The sequence below is a fragment of the Taurulus bubalis genome (genome assembly GCF_910589615.1).
Source record: "Taurulus bubalis genome assembly, chromosome: 6".
Taxonomy (NCBI): Eukaryota; Metazoa; Chordata; class Actinopteri; order Perciformes; family Cottidae; genus Taurulus; species Taurulus bubalis.
The window spans coordinates 2,626,146-2,646,150 of NC_136594.1; the positions used below are offsets into that span (position 1 = coordinate 2,626,146).

General features: G+C 44.8%; 2 protein-coding genes across 2 annotated transcripts; one reads left to right on the forward strand and one right to left on the reverse strand.

The window, feature by feature from the left end:
- Positions 1-5,336: 5,336 nt before the first annotated feature.
- On the reverse strand, positions 5,337-6,752 carry LOC306738253 (transcription factor IIIA-like; the record flags this gene model as incomplete). The annotated part of the gene is made up of 1 exon (XM_079220081.1): positions 5,337-6,752. One exon carries the CDS (start codon positions 6,750-6,752, stop codon positions 5,679-5,681), a length of 1,074 nt encoding a protein of 357 aa, XP_079076207.1. The 3' UTR covers positions 5,337-5,678.
- A 109-nt stretch (positions 6,753-6,861) lies between these two features.
- yju2b (YJU2 splicing factor homolog B) lies at positions 6,862-12,717 on the forward strand. Its single transcript, XM_079220077.1, has 10 exons — positions 6,862-6,907; positions 7,432-7,469; positions 7,587-7,640; positions 7,737-7,819; positions 8,643-8,698; positions 8,784-8,844; positions 9,022-9,164; positions 9,553-9,725; positions 10,681-10,819; positions 11,932-12,717. Exons 2-10 carry the CDS (start codon positions 7,467-7,469, stop codon positions 12,315-12,317), a joined length of 1,098 nt encoding a protein of 365 aa, XP_079076203.1. The 5' UTR covers positions 6,862-6,907; positions 7,432-7,466; the 3' UTR covers positions 12,318-12,717.
- Positions 12,718-20,005: the final 7,288 nt, after the last annotated feature.

Genomic DNA, 20,005 nt, shown 5'->3' on the forward strand with positions numbered 1-20,005 from the left:
AACTTAGCTTGACGGAGCTCAGCAAAGGTTCAATCGATATCGCCAATGTAAAACAATGTAGGGTTTGGGTGCATATTAGGTCATCTAGGCTGTATGGTTGGTTGCCGGTTGGTCAATAACTCCACCAATTTCGCCCAGACTGGAATATATCAGCAACTATATAATGGATCGTATGGACATTTTGTTCACTTACTCACGGTCACCAGAGAAGGAAGTGTCATGGAAAATATCTAAACATCTACTGAATGGGTTGGAAGATATTCATGGTTTCCAGTGAATGTCTCTTTGGGGATTTTCTGACTTTTCCTCTTTCCTCCCAACATTTCAAAATATGTATTCAACGCGTTGGTTTATGACAAAATACCTGCATCAACTTAGATATCTCATATTGTAGGAAGTGAGATAGACACGTCTTGTTTGATTATACAGCTGATACTGTCAATACTGTGAAAGAATGAAAACACTCAATCCAGACATTTATTTAGAAACTGTACCTTTAAAACGAGCTGTCGTTAGGCTGTGATGTCACAACACTTTGTGAAGCTGACCATAGACTGTGTATAAAAGGTGGGCGTCGTCATCGTGACATCACTCATTGGTTCGTGGACTGATGTTTTCAAGGTTGGTGATTTTGCCGTCTCCATCTTTTGTTTCGCAACCAATGAACAGAAGTGACCATATGAGGAATGTGGAGGAGTGACGTGGAGACGCCGTATACATCTCTGGTGTCGACCTGTCAATCCCTGATGCCCACTGCTGCGCTACGTGAGCAGAGCTTTGCTCAAGGGCACAACATCAGTCACAGTGAATGCAGGGCAGGACCTTCCATGTTTCTTCTTCTTTCTGAACAGTGACTTTGCAGCTTTTCTAACCTCTCGGCTGCTTTCAGCTCCTGACATAAATGTCCCAGTCGTCTGGGTCCTAGTCCACTTCTAAATGTTTTCCACGGCATCATAGATCTTTAAGGGGAGAATCACTCCTCCCAGCACTCTGGCACATTCCTGCACATTTATTTCGTTGTCTCGTGAAGCAGACATAAGTTTGTGTGATGGACTGCTTCCTGTATGTCTGTCCCATCTATGAAAAATCCTCTACTTGACATTTGAAATAAAAACTAATTTTGGTGGTTCTATTGGTTATTTATCCGATACGCAATCTATTTATCCAAATCACAATCTACTTGTTTCCTTACATTCGTAACTTCATGGAAAGATAATTCCACCCGCTACTTGATGTCCGTAAAAAAAATGTTTTTGCCAGTAAAGATTCTTACAGTACAAAAATAAGACATCCAGGTTTAATAGAAGCAACCTCTGAACCAGCACCGTCTGTGTGTCTGTTCACAGGCTGCTGAGGCTCAGGCATGACTCAGTAGCTGGAGTCAATGCCAAAACTGATATGGAGAGGGAAAATAGAACCGGGGAAATAGATATAGATGAAGATGTACTGTATGGTGAGGTTAAAACCAAGGGTTGGTGCTTTTAATCGAAAACCTCCCTTTGTGTTACATTAGTTGGAATTATCATTACAACTCAAAAGCAAAAAAGAAAATGTATATCTGTGAGTGTCACAGGACTGTAATGAGCCCAATAATTTAATTTAAATGTAATGATTGACATACTATATATAAGGTGTGGACAACGTCATCGTGACGTCACTCACTGGTTTCTGAACAATTTCGGCTGAAGGACCATATTTTGAATGTGGAGGAGTGACGTAGAGACGCCGTATACATCTCTGGTAGCGACTTGTCAATCACCTTGTAGCCCCGCCCCTAAAGCGTCCCCTGCCTTATGGTCTGTTTGACTATAAATGACCACAATTTACTAAATGAACATCATGCTGTATTGAAGAAGACTTGAAACTAGAGATTGAGACATAAACTCATGTTTACAATGTTTACTGAGGGAATAAATCAAGAGAAGTAGAGTCATTTATATAGACTTCTATACAACCAGAGGAGTCGCCCCCTGGTGGTCAGGAGAGAGAATGCAGCTTTAATACATGAAGCATAGACTTCTATACAACCAGAGGAGTCGCCCCCTGGTGGTCAGGAGAGAGAATGCAGCTTTAATACATGAAGCATAGACTTCTACACAACCAGAGGAGTCACCCCCTGGTGGTCAGGAGAGAGAATGCAGCTTTAACACATGAAGCATAGACTTCTATACAACCAGAGGAGTCGCCCCCTGGTGGTCAGGAGAGAATTCACGTTTTAAGATACTTCAGCATTGGAGGAATGTCAGTGTTGCCGACTTCATTGCTTGATTTTGTAACTTTTGTAGCTAATGCTGTCGCTACTTTAACTGGAAAACAGTGGGCTGTTTTTTAAAATTCATTTTAAAAAGATTTGTGTGCATATATTAATGTCTATTTTTTTCTGTAACACCTTTTATTATCTTCGCCATGTTTCTCGAAGGTGTACTGCAGATATAAATGTTAAATAAAAGACGAGAAGAAATTCTGTTAATTTATCAAATCTCTATAAAAGCTCTATTATACTCTTGTTTCAAGATTTTCAACCTTAGTTTTAAAGTTAAAAAAAATAAACTAACGCCGTAAGTTAAAAAACTGAAAAACGTTTTATCCAACTAACTAAAGTTAATCAGAGGAAAACAGCTCCGTGGCAAAACCTCAATCCAAAGAGACGACTGTTTAACAGTTGGCTGATCAGAACGCTGTGATTACTGCGGTTCAGAGGTTTCGTCGCTCCAACAGCCGTGTAGAAATGCCTCTATCAATAAGGAAATGATCACATAGGAACACTAATTGGACGAGGTCTGCTGTGCATTATTCCCGGGCGAGCTGGTCAGACAGTCGGCCCATTTAGGGCTCGTCTGAGCAGCAGGAATGTGGGGAGCAGCCTTTCCTGTAAAGGGGAACTATTCGGAGGGGATTTAGCCTCGGAATCTCAAACTCGCACGAAGCGTCTCCTGTTTACGCCGTAAATCTGCTGGTCAGAGCCGAGACGCTCCGCCGCGTGTCGTCGGGGGGAAACGAGAATCTGCAGATTTTTTTGTGTGTTTTTTTTCTTCGTTTCAGCCGATTTATGTGCCAGGGAGGTGATTTTGTGCAGGTGGGTGACATCGGCTGCAGAATGCTGGACCCACGACGACATAAGAGACCACGTGGCCATACGCATGTGGACGGCAAAGCAACGCGCCGCATGCATGGACCCCTGACCCGTTCACCATGTGTGGTTGACAATGTGCGGCTGAAAAGGCTTCCACCTCCTCTGGGAAGCGTCTGCAGCACATTTTGAAACCGGACTGCAGGGATTTGTGCCGTCCGTTCCAGTTTACGCCCCAAAAGGTGTTGGATGGGGGTTTGAGGTTGAGTCCAAAATGTCGTCACAAAGAAGGACGACCACATCAGAAATAGCAGTTTAAACATGTCTATGTATCGCAAAAGAGATCCAGCTAAAACCGGGAAGAACGTGCAGTTAAGGGGGTTCGGTAGTCCGACTCACTGGATGCAGACGGTTGTGATTTATATGAAATACAAGCTAGAGCGTTCCTCTCTCCCTATGCTAGAATCAGGGTTCATACACATTTTCGCATACGGTGATAACTAGTAATAATTCTTTCGAAATGATTTAGTTCGCTTTAGCTAGCTAACGTTAGTTCCTGGCCGCCCAGCGTTTCTGAGATTGGAGTGAGACACGGAAAAAAGCCGAGGTCGTGATCTTCGCAATAAAACATCTTTGATGTGACGTGTCGAGTTTTGGCCAATCAGCGATAAGATGTCTTCAGCGTCCCTCCAACGTTTTATCCTTTCACTCTAAGTTGAAGTTACCGGTTGTCGTAATATTTTTGTCACGTTACCTCATTAAATCTTTCCCAACCTGTTTTTTAATGGAAACGTAACGTGATGAAACACCTGGTTCAGTTCACACTTAATACAATCAAACTGCAGTTTGTGTTTTGTTTGTCCTAACTGTATTTCCTGTACTAGGTAGGTACAACGTGATGACGGTAACAAAAAACACAGTAAATATAATTTTGAATTGTTAAAAAAAAAAAAAAAATGTTATAATTGTTACTAGTTGTTTAAAAAAATTTAACAATAAATAACCACAAAGAAATAAGAATAACATTGAATAGGATCGTCTGACTTATGTTTTCTGTTTGTTTTTTGTTAAAAAAAATTGAATAAAACACTTTTAATCTGTAGACTACTGCCTAACAGTCTTATTATTGCCATTTGATGACAATTGCTCATAAGCCTAAATAACTATATTTATTATTTTGAACAAAGGTTAAATGTTACTTCAGAAGTTGTAAAGGCCCCTGGAGTCCAGTGGGCGGCAAAAATTGCCCCCTAAAAAATATGTAAATGTCCTACCCTGGATATACTGCATGCCTGCTTATATTTTGAGTCTTTCTTCTAAAAGCATATTTATTATTTCAAACTCAGTGTAAATAAACATCATGAACACATGAATATAACACATTTACATGACTTTTACAAAACCTTTGGGATTTTCTTTTTCCAGGCCTGGAAACAACCATTTTAAATTTCCATGACTTTTCCAGGTTTTCCATGACCGTAAGAACCCTGATGACATTTTCATGTTGTCGTCTTAACTTTCCCACGATTACGCCCGTCCGTGAGTTAGGCTACGCGTCGCCACCGTATGTCCTGGATTGTAAGTCCTGCTTTCAGAGATCCGTAAAGTGAAGCGTTAGATTTTTAACGGCGGTGAACGGAGACGAATAACGAGTCAGGTGAGCACACCAGAAAATGACGTAACTGCGGCCGGCGCTTGGTCGTACACCTCTTGACTTATTGTAAGTTCGGAGCACGGCAAATCAAATATTTGACAGGATATTCAACCTTTGTGTCTTTTTAATGCCATATTATCACAATAGTTGTGTTACGATATCGCGATTTCGTGATATGCTGAGCATTGCGACAGCACACAGTATACTTTGATTTATTGCCTTTTTTTACACTGCAAACTATGCATTTAGTTTTAACTAAAAGATCAATGTTTTTCAAATAAACTGTTATATTAATATAGTATGTTATCCTGTGTTTACATTTGATATTCTGGTTTGTTTGATTTATAGTGTATTCTTCATATTGTGTATCCTATAGATTCATATCTGTAGAGTTGATGTGTATTTTTACTGCTGCTTTAACACAATAATTTCACACTTTTGGGGTCAATAAAGTATATCAAACTATCTGATCTGTTGTAATTTGTTCATATGATAAAAGGACACTGCATCCATGTATTTATACAATATTGCCACGGAAGATATCTCAAAAAACAAAAACAACGTACATTGCATTTTCAAAAGAGTTAATACTATTCAGACACAAAATACATCCAACAGGTTTTATTTAATAAAACGCTGTCCGTCGTCGTGCAAAGTTACATTTCCTGATATTTTGTTCTACAAAATGGACGTATTAACTTCACAATGTGGACAAGTGTGTCTTTGAGTGAATACAAATGGAACGATCTAAGGGCTCCACAAACAAAAACCAAGAAGGACGGAACAGGATTTGGTTCCAGAACCAAAAACCTCTCGCAGCTTCATTCAGGATTCACTCCCAGACAGAAATAAACCAACTCCGGTGACAGTCCGGTGCGTTTGGTTCCAGCCAAGGAACCTGAACTCAACGTCTGCGACACCAGGACGCTCGCATCACCAGGTGCCCTTCCCTTTCTACACGGTCAGCGGTGTAGTCAGGGCCTCGGTGAGTCCATGCGGGCCCACGGCAGGACTGCACAGCAGGGACGTGTCCTGCAGGAGGGACACCAGCTCCACGGGGCCCGGCGGCTCGCCGTCCTCCTTCGGGGGCCTCGTCTGCCGGCGCTTCTCGGGCCCGGCCCTCTTCGGGTCGCCCAACCCGCTCAGCCTGGAGGCGAGCGACCTCTTGGGCTGCGGCCGGCCGCCGAGCCGCCTCCTCTCCGGGTCGTGGGCCACGCTGTGGCGCCGGAGGCTCTGCTTCATGGTGAAGGACTTGCCGCAGCCCGCGTGGGCGCAGGCGAACGGCCGCAGCTCCTCGTGGAAGGAGCCCACGTGGCTCTGCAGGTTGAACGCCGTGGTGAAGGACCGGTCGCAGCCGTCCCTCGGGCACCGCAGGACCACACGGGTCTCGGCGTGGATGCGCTGGTGCTGCTGCAGGAACCACGAGTCCCGGAACTCCTTGCTGCACTGGTCGCACTTCAGGACCAGCCTGTGCCGCTCCTTCCGGTGCTTCAGGTACTCCGTCCAGGTCTTGCCCGTGAACCCGCAGCCCTCGTCGGCGCACGGGTAACCCCGGTGCACCTTCTGGTGCCGCTTCAGCTTGCTGGGCACCGCGAAGCGCATCTGGCAGCCCTCGTGGGCGCACGGGTACGGCGCCAGCTGCGCGTGGGCCTCGCACACGTGGGCCTTGAGCTGGTTGTTCTTCTTGAACTCCAGGCCGCAGCCCTCGAACGTGCACGCGTACCTCTTGGGCTCGCGCGCGTGCACGCGGCCCACGTGCCTGGCCAGGTTGGCGTTGGTGGAGAAGGCCTCCTCGCAGCCGTCCTCGGCGCACTGGAAGGGCCGCGCGCCGCTGTGCGTGAGCTCGTGGCGCGCCACGTGGTACGCGCTGCAGAACGACTTACCGCAGCCGTCGCGCGTGCACGCGAACGGCTTCTCTCCCGTGTGCGTGCACAGGTGCGCGTCCAGTTTCCACTGCTTGTTGTAAGCCGCCGGGCAGCCGGAGAACGAGCAGATGTACCGCTTCTGCGGCCCCGGTTTAGTCTCCATTCCACGCGGGCTAGCAGGTTGTCAACATTGTCCCTCTTCGGCACCGGTACTTTCCCCACAATCCTCCCGCGACGTGACGCCACTTCCGTTTCCGTTCCCCAGCGGTCCCTCTGGTGTTCGGTCCTTGGTTGTTTGAGCAGCTACGAGATCTTTTTGTAAGTCTTATTTTACGTTTGCACAAAATAATGAACGTGGCAGCGGCGCATTTAATAAATTACAATAATAATAGTTTCGTTTGAAGTTGTCATTTAGCTCCTAGTTGTTCATAATCACACGAAGAAGAGCTGTTATGCTAACGTTAGCTCGCCTTTAGCATCGATGGGTTCCTCTGCTGTAAAGAAACGTCACACCAGACTCAATGCAAGAAAAGTAGCATTTTAAATGAATATAGCGGGTTTAACTCTTCTAAGGCTGAACGTATATCTTAATGCTACATTTAGCACGTTGTGACATATTCTAAATATATTAATATATGTTTTAAATTCATGTAAACGTTGAAGACAAAACAAGCAATCTGTTCTCTTTCCTTGCATTGCCCCTCTTCCTAACCCTAACTTCAGCTTGGTTGACTCACTAAACTGGTTAAAACTGATTGTTTGCATGTATGATGTTAACTTATCATTGTGACATTATAATGTCGGTAGAATGACGTCACTTCTCCTTTATTCTGGGGCAAAAGAGTGAATCCTTTACTGTGGAGATCCAGTCGCCACCATGGTAAGTCGTGTTGTTTTTATATATTTAATGCACGTATGTCAAGATTATAGTAAATTATGTTTGAATACTTAAAAAATATATATACTAACAAAGTATCCTGCACTTTTTTCTTGACAGGGTGAAAGAAAAGGAACAAACAAATACTACCCTCCAGATTTTGATCCAGTCAAGGTGTGTATGATCACATGCTGACTGTGTGTGTGTGTGTGAGTGTGTGTGTGTGTGTGTTAGTATTTTTAGTGTAACTTTGACATGCTTTGCCTTCAGCATGGATCCCTCAATGGCTACCACAAAACCCACGCTCTGCGGGAGCGGGCCAGGAAGCTGTCCCAGGGCATCCTCATCATCAGGTCGGTGAACACGGGAAACAAATGTCAGAAAAGATTTACTGACGTTTGCTCGGGATTTGAAACAGTAAATAACCGTTGTGTGTCTTTTTTCGCAAAAGACGCACAAATCGCGTTTGTTATGAATTTCTACGACAACAAATATGATGGAATAAACCGATGAATATGAGTGTGCATGGCTCATGTCCCTATTAAACATGGAGGACTGTAAACATTACATTCAGGGTTCTTACGGTCATGGAAAACCTGGAAAAGTCATGGAGTTTTAAAATGGTTATTTCCAGGCCTGGAAAAGTCCTTGAAAAAGAAATGAAATCCCAAAAGTTTAGTAAAAGTCATGTAAATGTGTTATATTCATGTGTTCATGTCGTTCATTTACGCTGAGTTTGAAATAATGAATATGCTTTTAAAAGAAAGACTCAAAATATGAGCAGGCATACATACAGGCATCTATATAAATGTTTATTCTTTTAATCAAACTATTGTCTCATTCATTTGAGTCATTTAAGGTTTACTGTATGCTTTGTATTCTCATTGTTAGTTTAAATACTACATTTACTCACTTTTTACTGTTTACACCCAGATTTCACTAAATGTTTGTCATGGACATTTGGTTTAAAGTCATGGAAAATCATTGATCAAGATGTGTATGAACCCTGATATGAGTGTACATGGCTCATGTCCCTATTAAACATGGAGGACTGTACAAATTACATTTATTTGCCATGATTTTATTTAAAACAAAACTTAAAAATGCGATCCCTGGGTAAAAAAAACGATGTCTTCTCATTGTTTCTTAACTTGAGTGTGTTTTTTCCCACTAAAGGTTTGAGATGCCCTACAACATCTGGTGTGATGGCTGCAAAAATCACATCGGCATGGGTAAGTTGTGAAGAAAAGAAAATGGAGACCCACGTAGTCGGGTCCGGTGGCTTTTCCTCTCCGTGACACGATGTTCTGCTTGTAGGGGTCCGGTACAACGCAGAGAAGAAGAAAGTGGGGACCTACTACACCACGCCCATCTACAGGTGAGCGCTGCTCTCTGAAGCTGTGTCGTCAAGTATATTATATTTATATATATATATATATATATATATATATATATATATATATATATATATATATATATATATATATGTATATGACCCTCTTTGACGTCGTGACTCAAAGTTAAAGGAACACTCTTTTCCCGCCTCCTCTTCCAGGTTTAAGATGAAGTGCCATCTGTGCATCAACTACATCGAGATGCAGACGGACCCGGCGACCTGCGACTATTTGATCGTCTGCGGGGCGAACAGGAAGGAGGAGCGCTGGGACATGGCCGACAACGAGCAGATCCTCACCACAGGTAAAGGATCCTCACCACAGGTAAAGGATCCTCACCACAGGTAAAGGATGCTCACCACAGGTAAAGGATGCTCACCACAGGTAAAGGATGCTCACCACAGGTAAAGGATGCTCACCACAGGTAAAGGATGCTCACCACAGGTAAAGGATGCTCACCACAGGTAAAGGACGCTCACCACAGGTAAAGGACGCTCACCTGTGGGTGGAAGCCAGGCTCGTAAACCAGCGGCATGGCGACGACACAAAGAGTTGGCTTTTTTTTTTATGCTTTCATTTAAGAGGTGATATAAAATAAATATCCTCAGCACACAGTCTGCGTCTGCTTTTTTCTTTTGCACGCTTTCATCCCATTTAAATAATAAATATCGACCCTCTGCTCCGCCTCTCAGAGCGAGCCGAGAAGGAGAAACTGGAGACGGACCCCATGTTCAAACTGGACCACAGCGGGAAAGACAAGGAGAAGCTGAAGAAGGCTCTGCCCTCGCTGTCGGAGATCCAAGACCACCAGTCCTGCAAGAAGGACGACTTCCTGCTCAACAGCTCCCTCCGCAGGAGGTTCAGGGTAGGGAAAGAGACCGCTTGTGTCTGTAACTGCCGTGTAGACGCCACAAGGTGGCGCTCACCGGCTGTTGCTGCCATGTTTTTGTGCTGAATGTTTACGTTGATGTAATTTTAAAGTGCAAACTTCTGATGTGTATTGCTCTAAGTAATCCACTGTATATCAAAACTGCTGCTTGATTATGGCAAAAAAATCATAACTAGGGTTATTTTGGTCAGCATTGATGCTGATTCATATTGGAAGCATGATTCATTTAGAGAGAACATTTAGTGAATGGGTCACTCTGCAGGGTTCATACGGCCATGGAAAACCTGGAAGAGCCATGGAGTTTTCAAATGGTTATTTCCAGGTCTGGAAAAGTCATAGAAAAGAATAAAACCCCAAAAGTTTAGTAAAAGTCATGTAAATGTGTTATATTCATGTGTTCATGACGTTCATTTATGCTGAGTTTGAAATAATTAATATGCTTTTATAAGAAAGACTCAAAATATGAGCAGGCATACATACAGGCATCTATATACATGTTTATTCTTTTAATCAAACTATTGCCTCATTCATTTGAGTCATTTAAGGTTTACTGTATGCTTTGTGTTCTCATTGTTAGTTTAAATAATACATTTACTCACTTTTTACTGTTTACACCCAGATTTCACTAAATGTTTGTAATGGACATTTGGTTTAAAGTCGTGGAAATCCACTGGTCAGAATGTGTATGAACCCTGCGTTAATTTTGCTTTTCACCAAATTCAAAAGTCATATAAATTTGGTCAAAAGTCATATAATTGTGGTTGAAAGTCATCTAAAAGTCCTGGATCATTGGTCAGAATGTGCAGGAACCCTGCCTGGTTCACCTGTGAGTGCAGCATGAAGAGAACCCGTCCACGGAGACGCACCTGCTCCTGTAAAAAGTAATCGGCGGCCATGTTTTCCCCGCCGTCTCTCTGCTCTGCGCTGCCAGACGGAGAAGAAGGTGCTGGCGGAGCAGGAGGAGAAGGACGACGCGGTGAGGATGAGGACCAACCTCTCCATCCCGCTGCTGCCCGAGCAGGAGGAGGACCAGAAGCTGGCGGCGCTGCTCACCTACCAGGCGCCCGACTGTGAGTCCAACCAGCGGTCCTGCTCAGGCGGCCTCGTTGTGTCCAGGAGCCAATGAGCGGACAGTATTGATTAGCTCTTGTAGTGGAGTTATGGAGTTACTCTGATTCCCGGAGGAATCGTTTCCTTGAAATAAACGCTGTCGTTTGCACTTAGGATTGCAGCAGTTCACTTCTTCTTCTCCTTCTTTTACTACTTCTCCTCATTCTACTCTTTCTTCTCCTTCCCCTTCTTCGTTTTCTACTTCTTCTCCTTCCCCTCTTTCTTCGTTTACTACTCCTTCTCCTCATTCTACTCCTTCTTCTCCTTCCCCTCCTTTTTCTTTCACTACTCCTTCTACTCCTCATTTTACTTCTTCTCCTTATTCTTGTACTACTTCTTCTCCTCTTCCTTCTTTTACTGCATATTTTAATTCTCCTCCTTCTTTTACTACTTCTTCTCCTTCCCATCGTTCTTCTTCTCCTCCTTCCCTTCCTTCTTCTTTCAATACTTCTTTTCCTTATTTTTTCCTCCTTTTACTACTCGTTCCCCTCCCCTTCTCCTTCTTCATTTTCTACTTCTTCTCCTTCTTTTACTGCGCATTTGAATTCTCCTTCTCTTACCCCTCATTCTTTTGTTACTCCTTCTTCTCCTCCTCATTCTACTCCTTCTTCTCCTTCCCCTCTTTCTTCTTTTACTACTTCTTCTCCTTCCCCTCTTTCTTCTTTCACTACTTCTTCTCCTCCTCATTCTACTCCTTCTTCTCCTTCTTTGTTTTCTACTTCTCCTCCTTCTCTTCTCCTTTTTCTTTTACTACTCGTTCCCCTCCCCTTCTCCTTCCCCTTCTCCTTCCCCTTCTCCTTCCCCTTCTCCTTCCCCTCCTTCTTCTCCTCTTTCTTCTTCTCCTTCATGGCAAACAGCCGACGGCCCTAAACCCCATCATGTGACCTTGACTGACCCTCAGCAATACCTTCCTGCTCGTTGGCTCACTTCTATTGGAACTGCTCCTTGTTATGCGTCTTGTAGTTTGCTCCTCGTGTTATTATTATTATTATTATTATTATTATTATTGTTATTATTATTTATCTTAAATGTGAAACGTTCTTTTCCTCCCCTCTGTTTCTCTCCACATTAGCCTACGAGGACCGGAAGCACATCAAGCGGAAGCAGATCTCCTCTCGCTCGTGGTTCTCCTCTTCCTCCTCCTCGTCCTCCTCGCCGGGCGGCGCCGCCGGCAGCCTGCTCCACAAGCTCAGCCTGCAGGGGAAGGAGGCGGCGGTGGCCAAAGCTCTGGCCTCCTCGCCCAGTCCGCTGATCTGCAAGCGCCCGGGAGGACCGGCGGTCCGAACCCAACCCCGCGGGGAGAACTCTAAGGCGGAGACGGACGCCGGCGGTAAAACCACGGAGGAAGCCGACGAAGGACTAGCAAAGGATCTTGGGAGGGAACGGGGTGAAGGTTTAGGGGCGCTCTCGTCCCTGGTGGCCGACTACAGCGACTCGGACTCGGACCCGGGACCGTGAGGCCGGCGGGGTCGTCTCTGTCTGGGCGTCGTCTGAGAGACTCTCTGGTCACCGTGGAAATGTATTTGAGTTTTCCTTTTCAAAATGTGTGCAATATGTGATTTAAAATGTTTCTGCTCTGCAGAATGCATCGTCATAAATGTGTATTTTTTCATTATGTAATGACGGCTCGACTTCTTTCATGTTTTCGTGAATGTGTTTCTGCAGACGTTACCCAGCTTAGAGTATTTGGTTCTTTAAATTCTTTGATCGGCACATATGTTAAATTAAATGAAAAAAGAATACTTTAAAACTGTTGTTTGAGTTGAGTTCATCTGAACAATAGAACAGTTTCTTTCAATAATAAACACTGATAACTCATCACAGTTTCTCCAGTAAACCAGAAGCAACACCACCAAGACCATTTGTTGAGTTTTTGTTCACCTTTTTCTCACATTTTCTGTTTTTATCATCGCTTTTAACTATTTTCACCCAGTTTTGGGAAAGTAAACGTCGCACATCAAGAAAAAGGAAACGGGTCCAGTGAAGCTCACGTAGTGCTTTCTTTTTAAATGTTCCGTTAAACTTCATTGAAAGTTGTTAAATCACGTTCAAACCGGTGTTTTCAGGCTGAAGTGGGGCAACCTCACACTCATGCAGTTTGTTTCCAGGCCCCACACACACACACACACACACACATAGCCCTGAGACGCTCATTCAAAACAGCTGAATATAGATATAGTGACATCTTAGAAATTATTATATTGAGGAACTATGTCAAAATAATAACTTAATATATCAGAATCAGCTTTATTGGCCACGTTTGCGTACGCATAGAAGAAACTTTACTCACATTTGAGCTATGTACATATAGGAGTGTGTGTGTGTGTGTATCTATATATACACACACACACATTATATGCAGTGGCTTGCAAAAGTATTCATACTCCTTGAACGTTTCCACATTTTGTCACATTACACGCCATAAATATATTTTATTGGAATTTGTGAAAGACCAACACAAAGCGTCACACAATTGTGAAGTACAAAGAAAATTATGCATGTTTTTAAATGTTTTTCACAAATAAAAAACTGAAAAGTGAAGTGAAATTATTCAGCCCCCCTGAGTCAACACTTTGTGGAACCGCCTTTTGCTGCAGTTACAGCTGCCAGTCTTTTGGGGTTTGTCTCTACCAGCTTTGCATTAGATGGAGAGCGTTTGTGAACGGCGTTTTTCAGATCTTGCCACAGATTCTTGATGGGATTTAGGTCTGGACTTTGACTGGGCCGTTCTAACACATGAATATGTTTGTTTTAAACCATTCCATTCTCCAACCTCCGCCCCAGTCTCAAGTCTTTTGCAGACTCCAACAGGTTTTCTTCCAAGATTGCCCTGTATTTGGCTCCATCCATCGTCCCATCAACTCTGACCAACTTCCCTTAACGTTGTATCTAACCATGGGAGCGGCCATCTTGCCATTCTGTTGACAAAAAGCAGCTACCTCATTGGTGTAGAACGATCACGTGTCGAACCGTGCCACCACCACAAGATCCTATTACGCTCTGAAGAAAAATTGTTCTGCATAAAACATAGACGCATCGAGAATCGACTGGAAATTCAGCGACAAACTTTTTTTTGGTAGCTTAGCACGACTCGTTCTTTTTTATGAGCTAAAGATTGTGTAGATGCAAGCCTGTGGAGCGGGATGAAACCATAACAGGGTTCACCTTACGGCCTAGTAATAACTAGTTTGTGAAAGACATGTCCTGGAGTCTAACACAGAGACCCGTCTGCAAAACAAGTTGTAAAGCCACACAGACTGAGGGAGTAACACGTTGAACACGGCAAAGCACATTTCAGGTAGAGACAGCCCACACTTTAAAGAGTTCAACGAACAACAGGTGATGTGATTGTAAACATGAAACCCCAGCTCACCACATCCAGCCTAACGGAGCAGCCTCAGCCTAGTTTGATGACAGCATCATGATCATGAGGTCAGGATGCACTAAAGTGTCCAGATGAACACAACTGATGCAAACTGGAGACATGAGGGTGGATCTTGAGCTAATTCATTTTAGTTGAGGAAAAATAACTTCCATGGATTGAGATGAAATATGATGTGAAAATATAAAACTCACTAAATAGTAAATAGTTGTAATAAGTGCATCAACAAGTGTGAATATTCACAGTTCTGCTGTCTCATTGTTCCATAGTGTAATTGCATTGTATTGGTGAAAGGAGCATGTTTTTCATTGATTTTCAATAAAGGGGAGAAATGACCCTTTAATTATGTGTCCATCTTTAATGTACCCATAGCTTTAGTTTTGTTTCATCTCAAAAACACGTCTGTAAAATGATGCAACTCTACAACGTCTCATACTTATGGAAATAACTGTAGTCATCTGGTCAGATATGGACAACAGGCTACACAGCCGTGTCTAATCAATGCGATGAGGGCACCATGTAGTGTTCATTAATATCTTGCTGGAGGTAATACTAATATTAATGCCATTTGTTAAGAGTTCAAAAAGCTGGGCAGGAACAAGCTGGTAAAAAGGGAACCATACAGACGTTTTATTTATTACTATTATAGATAAATATACCAGTATCGTATCGTATTGAAAGTATCGGTATCGTGATATTTATAGCAGGTATTGTATCGAAGTCATAAGTTTGGTATCGTGACAACCCTACATTATGTGTAGTTGTAATACTTAACGCTGGATTGTTGACTATTAGTCTCATGTTTAATCTAAAAACATATCTTGTGGTTGATAATAATAAAGATCAGGCTCGTCACAGATCGCCCCCTAGTGGTGCTCAGCACCTGCCCTTTTGCCCTGGATGAGAAAAGAGCCCCTTCTGCTGGAGCCCAATGTTTTCTTCATTCATCAGTATTTAAGAATAAAAATGACTCTCTCTGTCATCAATTTCCTCCAAATGTGTTTTGATATCTGACGGGGCATTTATTTGAGTTAGTTTGTTAACAAATAGTTAACATTTCGTACTGTGTTTTTTATTTATTTCATTATTATTATTTTTAATTCCATAAATAATTTTGGCGATGGGTGCCCTTTTTTTTGGTTTGAGCACCTGACCCCCAAAATGTCTGTGCACGTGCCTGATAAATATTATTTATATAACACATATCTAAACCAGTAGTAATGTATTTCACAGGCAGACATAGAAAGAACAAAGGATGCAGCTACACACACATTTCTATAAATATATATTTAGAAACATGAATGAATCCAAATGTGATCTGTAAACTACAAGTAGTCTACAGATCAGAACTAACAGGAAGTTGTTTGTTCTGTGACTTCCTGTGTTTACTTTGAAGGCAGCTGAAAACTGTCCGACTTGACCACAGTTTTTCGTAAACGCCTCCTGCTGCTGATGATGATGATGAAGATGATGAAGATGATGAAGATGATCCTCCTCCTGCTGCTGCTGCTCTCTCTGCATTCCAGGAGAGAAGCAGCTCTTTGAACGAGCCTGTTTCCTCCATCTTGGTGTGCAGGTTTGAGTCCTCTGGGCCTCCGTAGCCTAGTAGAAACCTGTCAGCTGACTTCCTGTAGTTTAGTTCCTGTTCAGCAGGAAGAGATTCAACTCTCTCCGTCTGCAGCGTCAACAAGAAGAGAAGCTCCTGTTTCTGTGAGTGTTGAACACTTCTGTGTCTCTGGACGCTTTCTCTGCTTCTTTTACTGCAAAAGCTCTTTACTTTTATTATTGAGCTGTTTTCTTCTCTTTCAACTGCTTCCTCATTTCTCAATGTAGAAATGTAATTCAAAGCTAAAAATGTTCAGGATGTTATTTATATTACTTTTATCATTCACAACGTTCATACTTTCAGGAATATTAAACATTTTCCGGCTAAATGTATCCAATCAAAAGAATGGAAGACATTTTTCATGCATTTTGAGTATAAGCCCGATCCTCTTTTTTTCTGATCTCCCTGGAAATGAGAATTGTGTTTTCTTCAAAACTAAAACTGTGCTATCTCCTCATCCACAGTTCCGATCTAATTCATTTGAATTACTAAAGTACTGTAACCCTTTCAGAAGATACGTGTGGTTTCACTTACACGTTACATTTTAATAATTCCGTAAGCTCCTCAACATGACTGAGTGATTATAACGTTTCACTAAAACGCTCATAAGTTCCTCTAACAACTGCGGGTTTCAACCAGCTAGCAAGTTTTCACTGGTCCAGAGACCGGCACGCTCCACCTCAGTGGTGAGTAGACTGATTAATGCACTGCTTATAAATGCTTTCTAAAGCATTGATTGTCCTCACTTCATAGGTCACAGAACATACTTAACTAATACTTAACTAACGAGTAGTAACTACTGAATTAATGAGTAGTAACTAACTGTTTCGTATTGGTGGGGACAATGATGTCTTTCCCAACGTTGGTCGTGACTAGTCCCTATGGACCCGATGCAGACCTACGCCCTTGCCTTTGGTAGAAGTATCAGCCTGTGTTTGTAGAACTAGGGTTACAATATCGCGGCGGGCCGTGCATTTTCTACCTGCGCATTCAGTGCCGTCACCTCATTATGACGCCACAGCTACCGGTTATTGTTTGTTTTGTGTAAACACATATAGCTCTAGCGTGAGTTTAGACAGGAAGATCACCGTCAGAAGAGCCCGGCTGTTTAACAGCTGATACAGCCTTAGACTCTTCTCAGCTGTTAAACAGACACCCGTCACAGCGCAGAGTCTGCTGTATCGAGCGTCCTGCTGCGTGTCTCATGCGACACGCCGCCTCCCCAGCACCATCTGCCTTCTCAGGTTCAGCACTCCATCTGCACCTCCAGCAACTCCAGCAGAACCTCCAGCCACCACTTTTTTTTTTATTAAATTATAAAATAGCTATAACTTTGTGATTATGTTTAGGCCAGCAGAGAAGGCTTAGAACCACCACTGACGGGGTGTGTGGACCGACCTGCGGAGCTATTTGAACCACTTGACAAGAAAAAAGCTGAAAAATTGAATTTCAATTTTTTTAAATTCTTCATATTTCATGTTCAGACATAACTTTACAGGTGGTATATAGGTGGTAACTCGGGTTAGGTGATGGAAATTGGTTTACCAAAGGTTTTAGGTTCACAAAAGCAGTGAAATATATGAATAAAATGGTAGATACATGTAAATAAATGTCTAAAACTAAAACAAATGTTATTGTTTTTTTAGTAGAAATATGGTCTTTCACACCTTTCACCAAAATGATAAAATGGGACTGAGACATGACTTCATACTGCAGATGAAGCTTCATGGGGTGTGTGCAAATGAAAAATGACCATCACAACCATTTTTTTTTTGAATAAAGATATGTATTATATATGTATTGTATCATGGGGCCCGGTCGGGCTCAGCCCGAAGAAACAACATGGAGCAGCAGTCACCCCGTGGACCCACCACCCGCGGGGAGAATTATCGGGGTCGGGTGCTATGCAGACCGGGCGGCGGGCCAGGCAGGAGACCTGGGCGAGCCGATCGCCGGCAGCATAGACTAGCTCTAGGGACGTGGAACGTCACCTCGCTAGCGGGGAAAGAGCCGGAGCTGGTGGAGGAGGTGGAGCGGTACCAGCTAGATATAGTTGGGCTCGCCTCCACGCACAGCGTGGGCTCTGGAACCAAGCTCCTGGAGAAGGGTTGGACTTTGTCCTTTTCTGGAGTTGCCCAGGGTGAGAGGCGCCTGGCGGGAGTGGGGATACTCACAAGCCCCTGGCTGAGCGCCGCTATGTTGGAGTTTTCCCCGGAGAACGAGAGGGTCGCCTCCCTGCGCCTACGGGTTGCAGGGAGTAAAGCTCTGACTGTTGTTTGTGCTTATGCACCAAACAGCAGTTCGGAGTATCCGGCCTTCTTGGAGTCGGTGGGAGGGGTCCTGGAAAGGGCGCCGCCTGCCGACTCCATAGTTCTCCTGGGAGACTTCAACGCTCACGTGGGCAATGACATAGAAACCTGGCGGGGCGTGATTGGGAGGAACGGCTTGCCCAATCTGAACCCGAATGGTGTTTTGTTGTTGGACTTCTGTGCTAGCCACAGTTTGTCCATAACAAACACCATGTTCGAGCATAAGGTGGCTCATAAGTGTACCTGGTACCAGAACACCTTAGGCCGGAGATCAATGATCGACTTTGTAGTCGTATCATCTGATCTGCGGCCGTATGTCTTGGACACTCGGGTGAAGAGAGGAGCAGAGCTGTCAACTGATCACCACCTGGTGGTGAGTTGGATCAGATGGCGGGGGAGTCGGCTAGAAAGACCTGGCAAGCCCAAACGTGTAGTGAGGGTGAACTGGGAACGTCTGGCGGAGGATCCTGTCCGGGAGGTCTTCAACTCCCACCTCCGGAAGAACTTCTCACAAATCCCGAGGGAGGCTGGGGACATGGAACCCGAGTGGACCATGTTCAAAGCCTCTATTGTGGACGCGGCTGCTCGGAGCTGTGGCCGGAAGGTCATCGGTGCTTGTCGTGGCGGCAACCCGAGAACCCGGTGGTGGACACCGTGGGTGAGGGAAGCCGTCAAACTGAAGAAGGAGGCCTTTCGGGCCTGGCTGGCCCAGGGGTCTCCTGAAGCAGCTGACGGGTACCGGCAGGCCAAAAGGGCTGCAGCTGCGATGGTCGCGGATGCTAAAACTCGAGCATGGGAGGAGTTCGGGGAGGCCATGGAGAAGGACTTTCGGTTGGCCTCAAGGAAGTTCTGGCAAACCATCCGACGGCTCAGGAAGGGAAAGCAGGGCCTACCCCAGGCTGTTCTCAGCAGGGGGGGGGGAACTGCTGACCCGGACTGGGGACATCGTCGGGCGGTGGAAAGAGCACTTTGAGGAACTCCTAAACCCGGCTAACATGTCCCCCGGAGAGGGGGCAGCGCCGGAAGTCTTTGGGGTGGTTTCTCCCATATCCCTGGCAGAGGTCGCTAAGGTAGTCAAAAAGCTCCTTGGTGGCAAGGCGCCAGGGGTGGATGAGATCCGCCCTGAGATGCTGAAAGCGCTGGACATTGTTGGGCTGTCTTGGTTGACACGCCTTTTCAGTGTCGCATGGGGGTCGGGAACAGTGCCCATGGACTGGCAGACCGGGGTGGTGGTTCCCATCTTCAAAAAGGGGACCGGAGAGTGTGCTCAAACTATCGTGGCATCACACTGCTCAGCCTCCCGGGAAAAGCTTATGCCAGGGTGCTGGAAAGGAGGCTCCGACCGCTTGTCGAACCTCGGATTCAAGACGAGCGGTGCGGATTCCGTCCCGGTCGTGGAACAGTGAACCAGCTCTTTACCCTTGCAAGACTACTGGAGGGGTCCTGGGAGTTTGCCCAACCAGTCTACATGTGCTTTGTGGACTTGGAGAAGGCTTTCGACCGGGTCCCTCGGGGGTTTTTGTGGGGGGTGCTGCGGGAGTATGGGGTGCCGGACCCGTTGGCACGGGCTATCCGGTCTTTGTACGCCTGCAGTAGGAGCTGTGTTCGTATCCTCGGTAATAAGTCAGACACGTTCCCGGTGGGTGTTGGCCTCCGCCAGGGCTGCCCTTTATCACCGGTCCTGTTCGTGACCTTCACGGACAGGATATCTAGGCGCAGCCAGGGGGCGGAGAGGATCCGGTTCGGGAGTCTCGGGATCGCCTCTCTGCTGTTCGCGGATGATGTGGTCCTGTTTGCCTCCTCGGACTGTGACCTCCAGCATTCACTGGGGCGTTTTGCAGCCGAGTGT

Bases quoted from the DNA above. Each gene is read 5' to 3' on its own strand.
- yju2b (XM_079220077.1), top strand. The intron at 7,820-8,642 runs GTCGGTGAACAC...TTCCCACTAAAG, and splicing joins CAGGGCATCCTCATCATCAG to GTTTGAGATGCCCTACAACA. The intron at 9,165-9,552 runs GTAAAGGATCCT...TCCGCCTCTCAG, and splicing joins CGAGCAGATCCTCACCACAG to AGCGAGCCGAGAAGGAGAAA.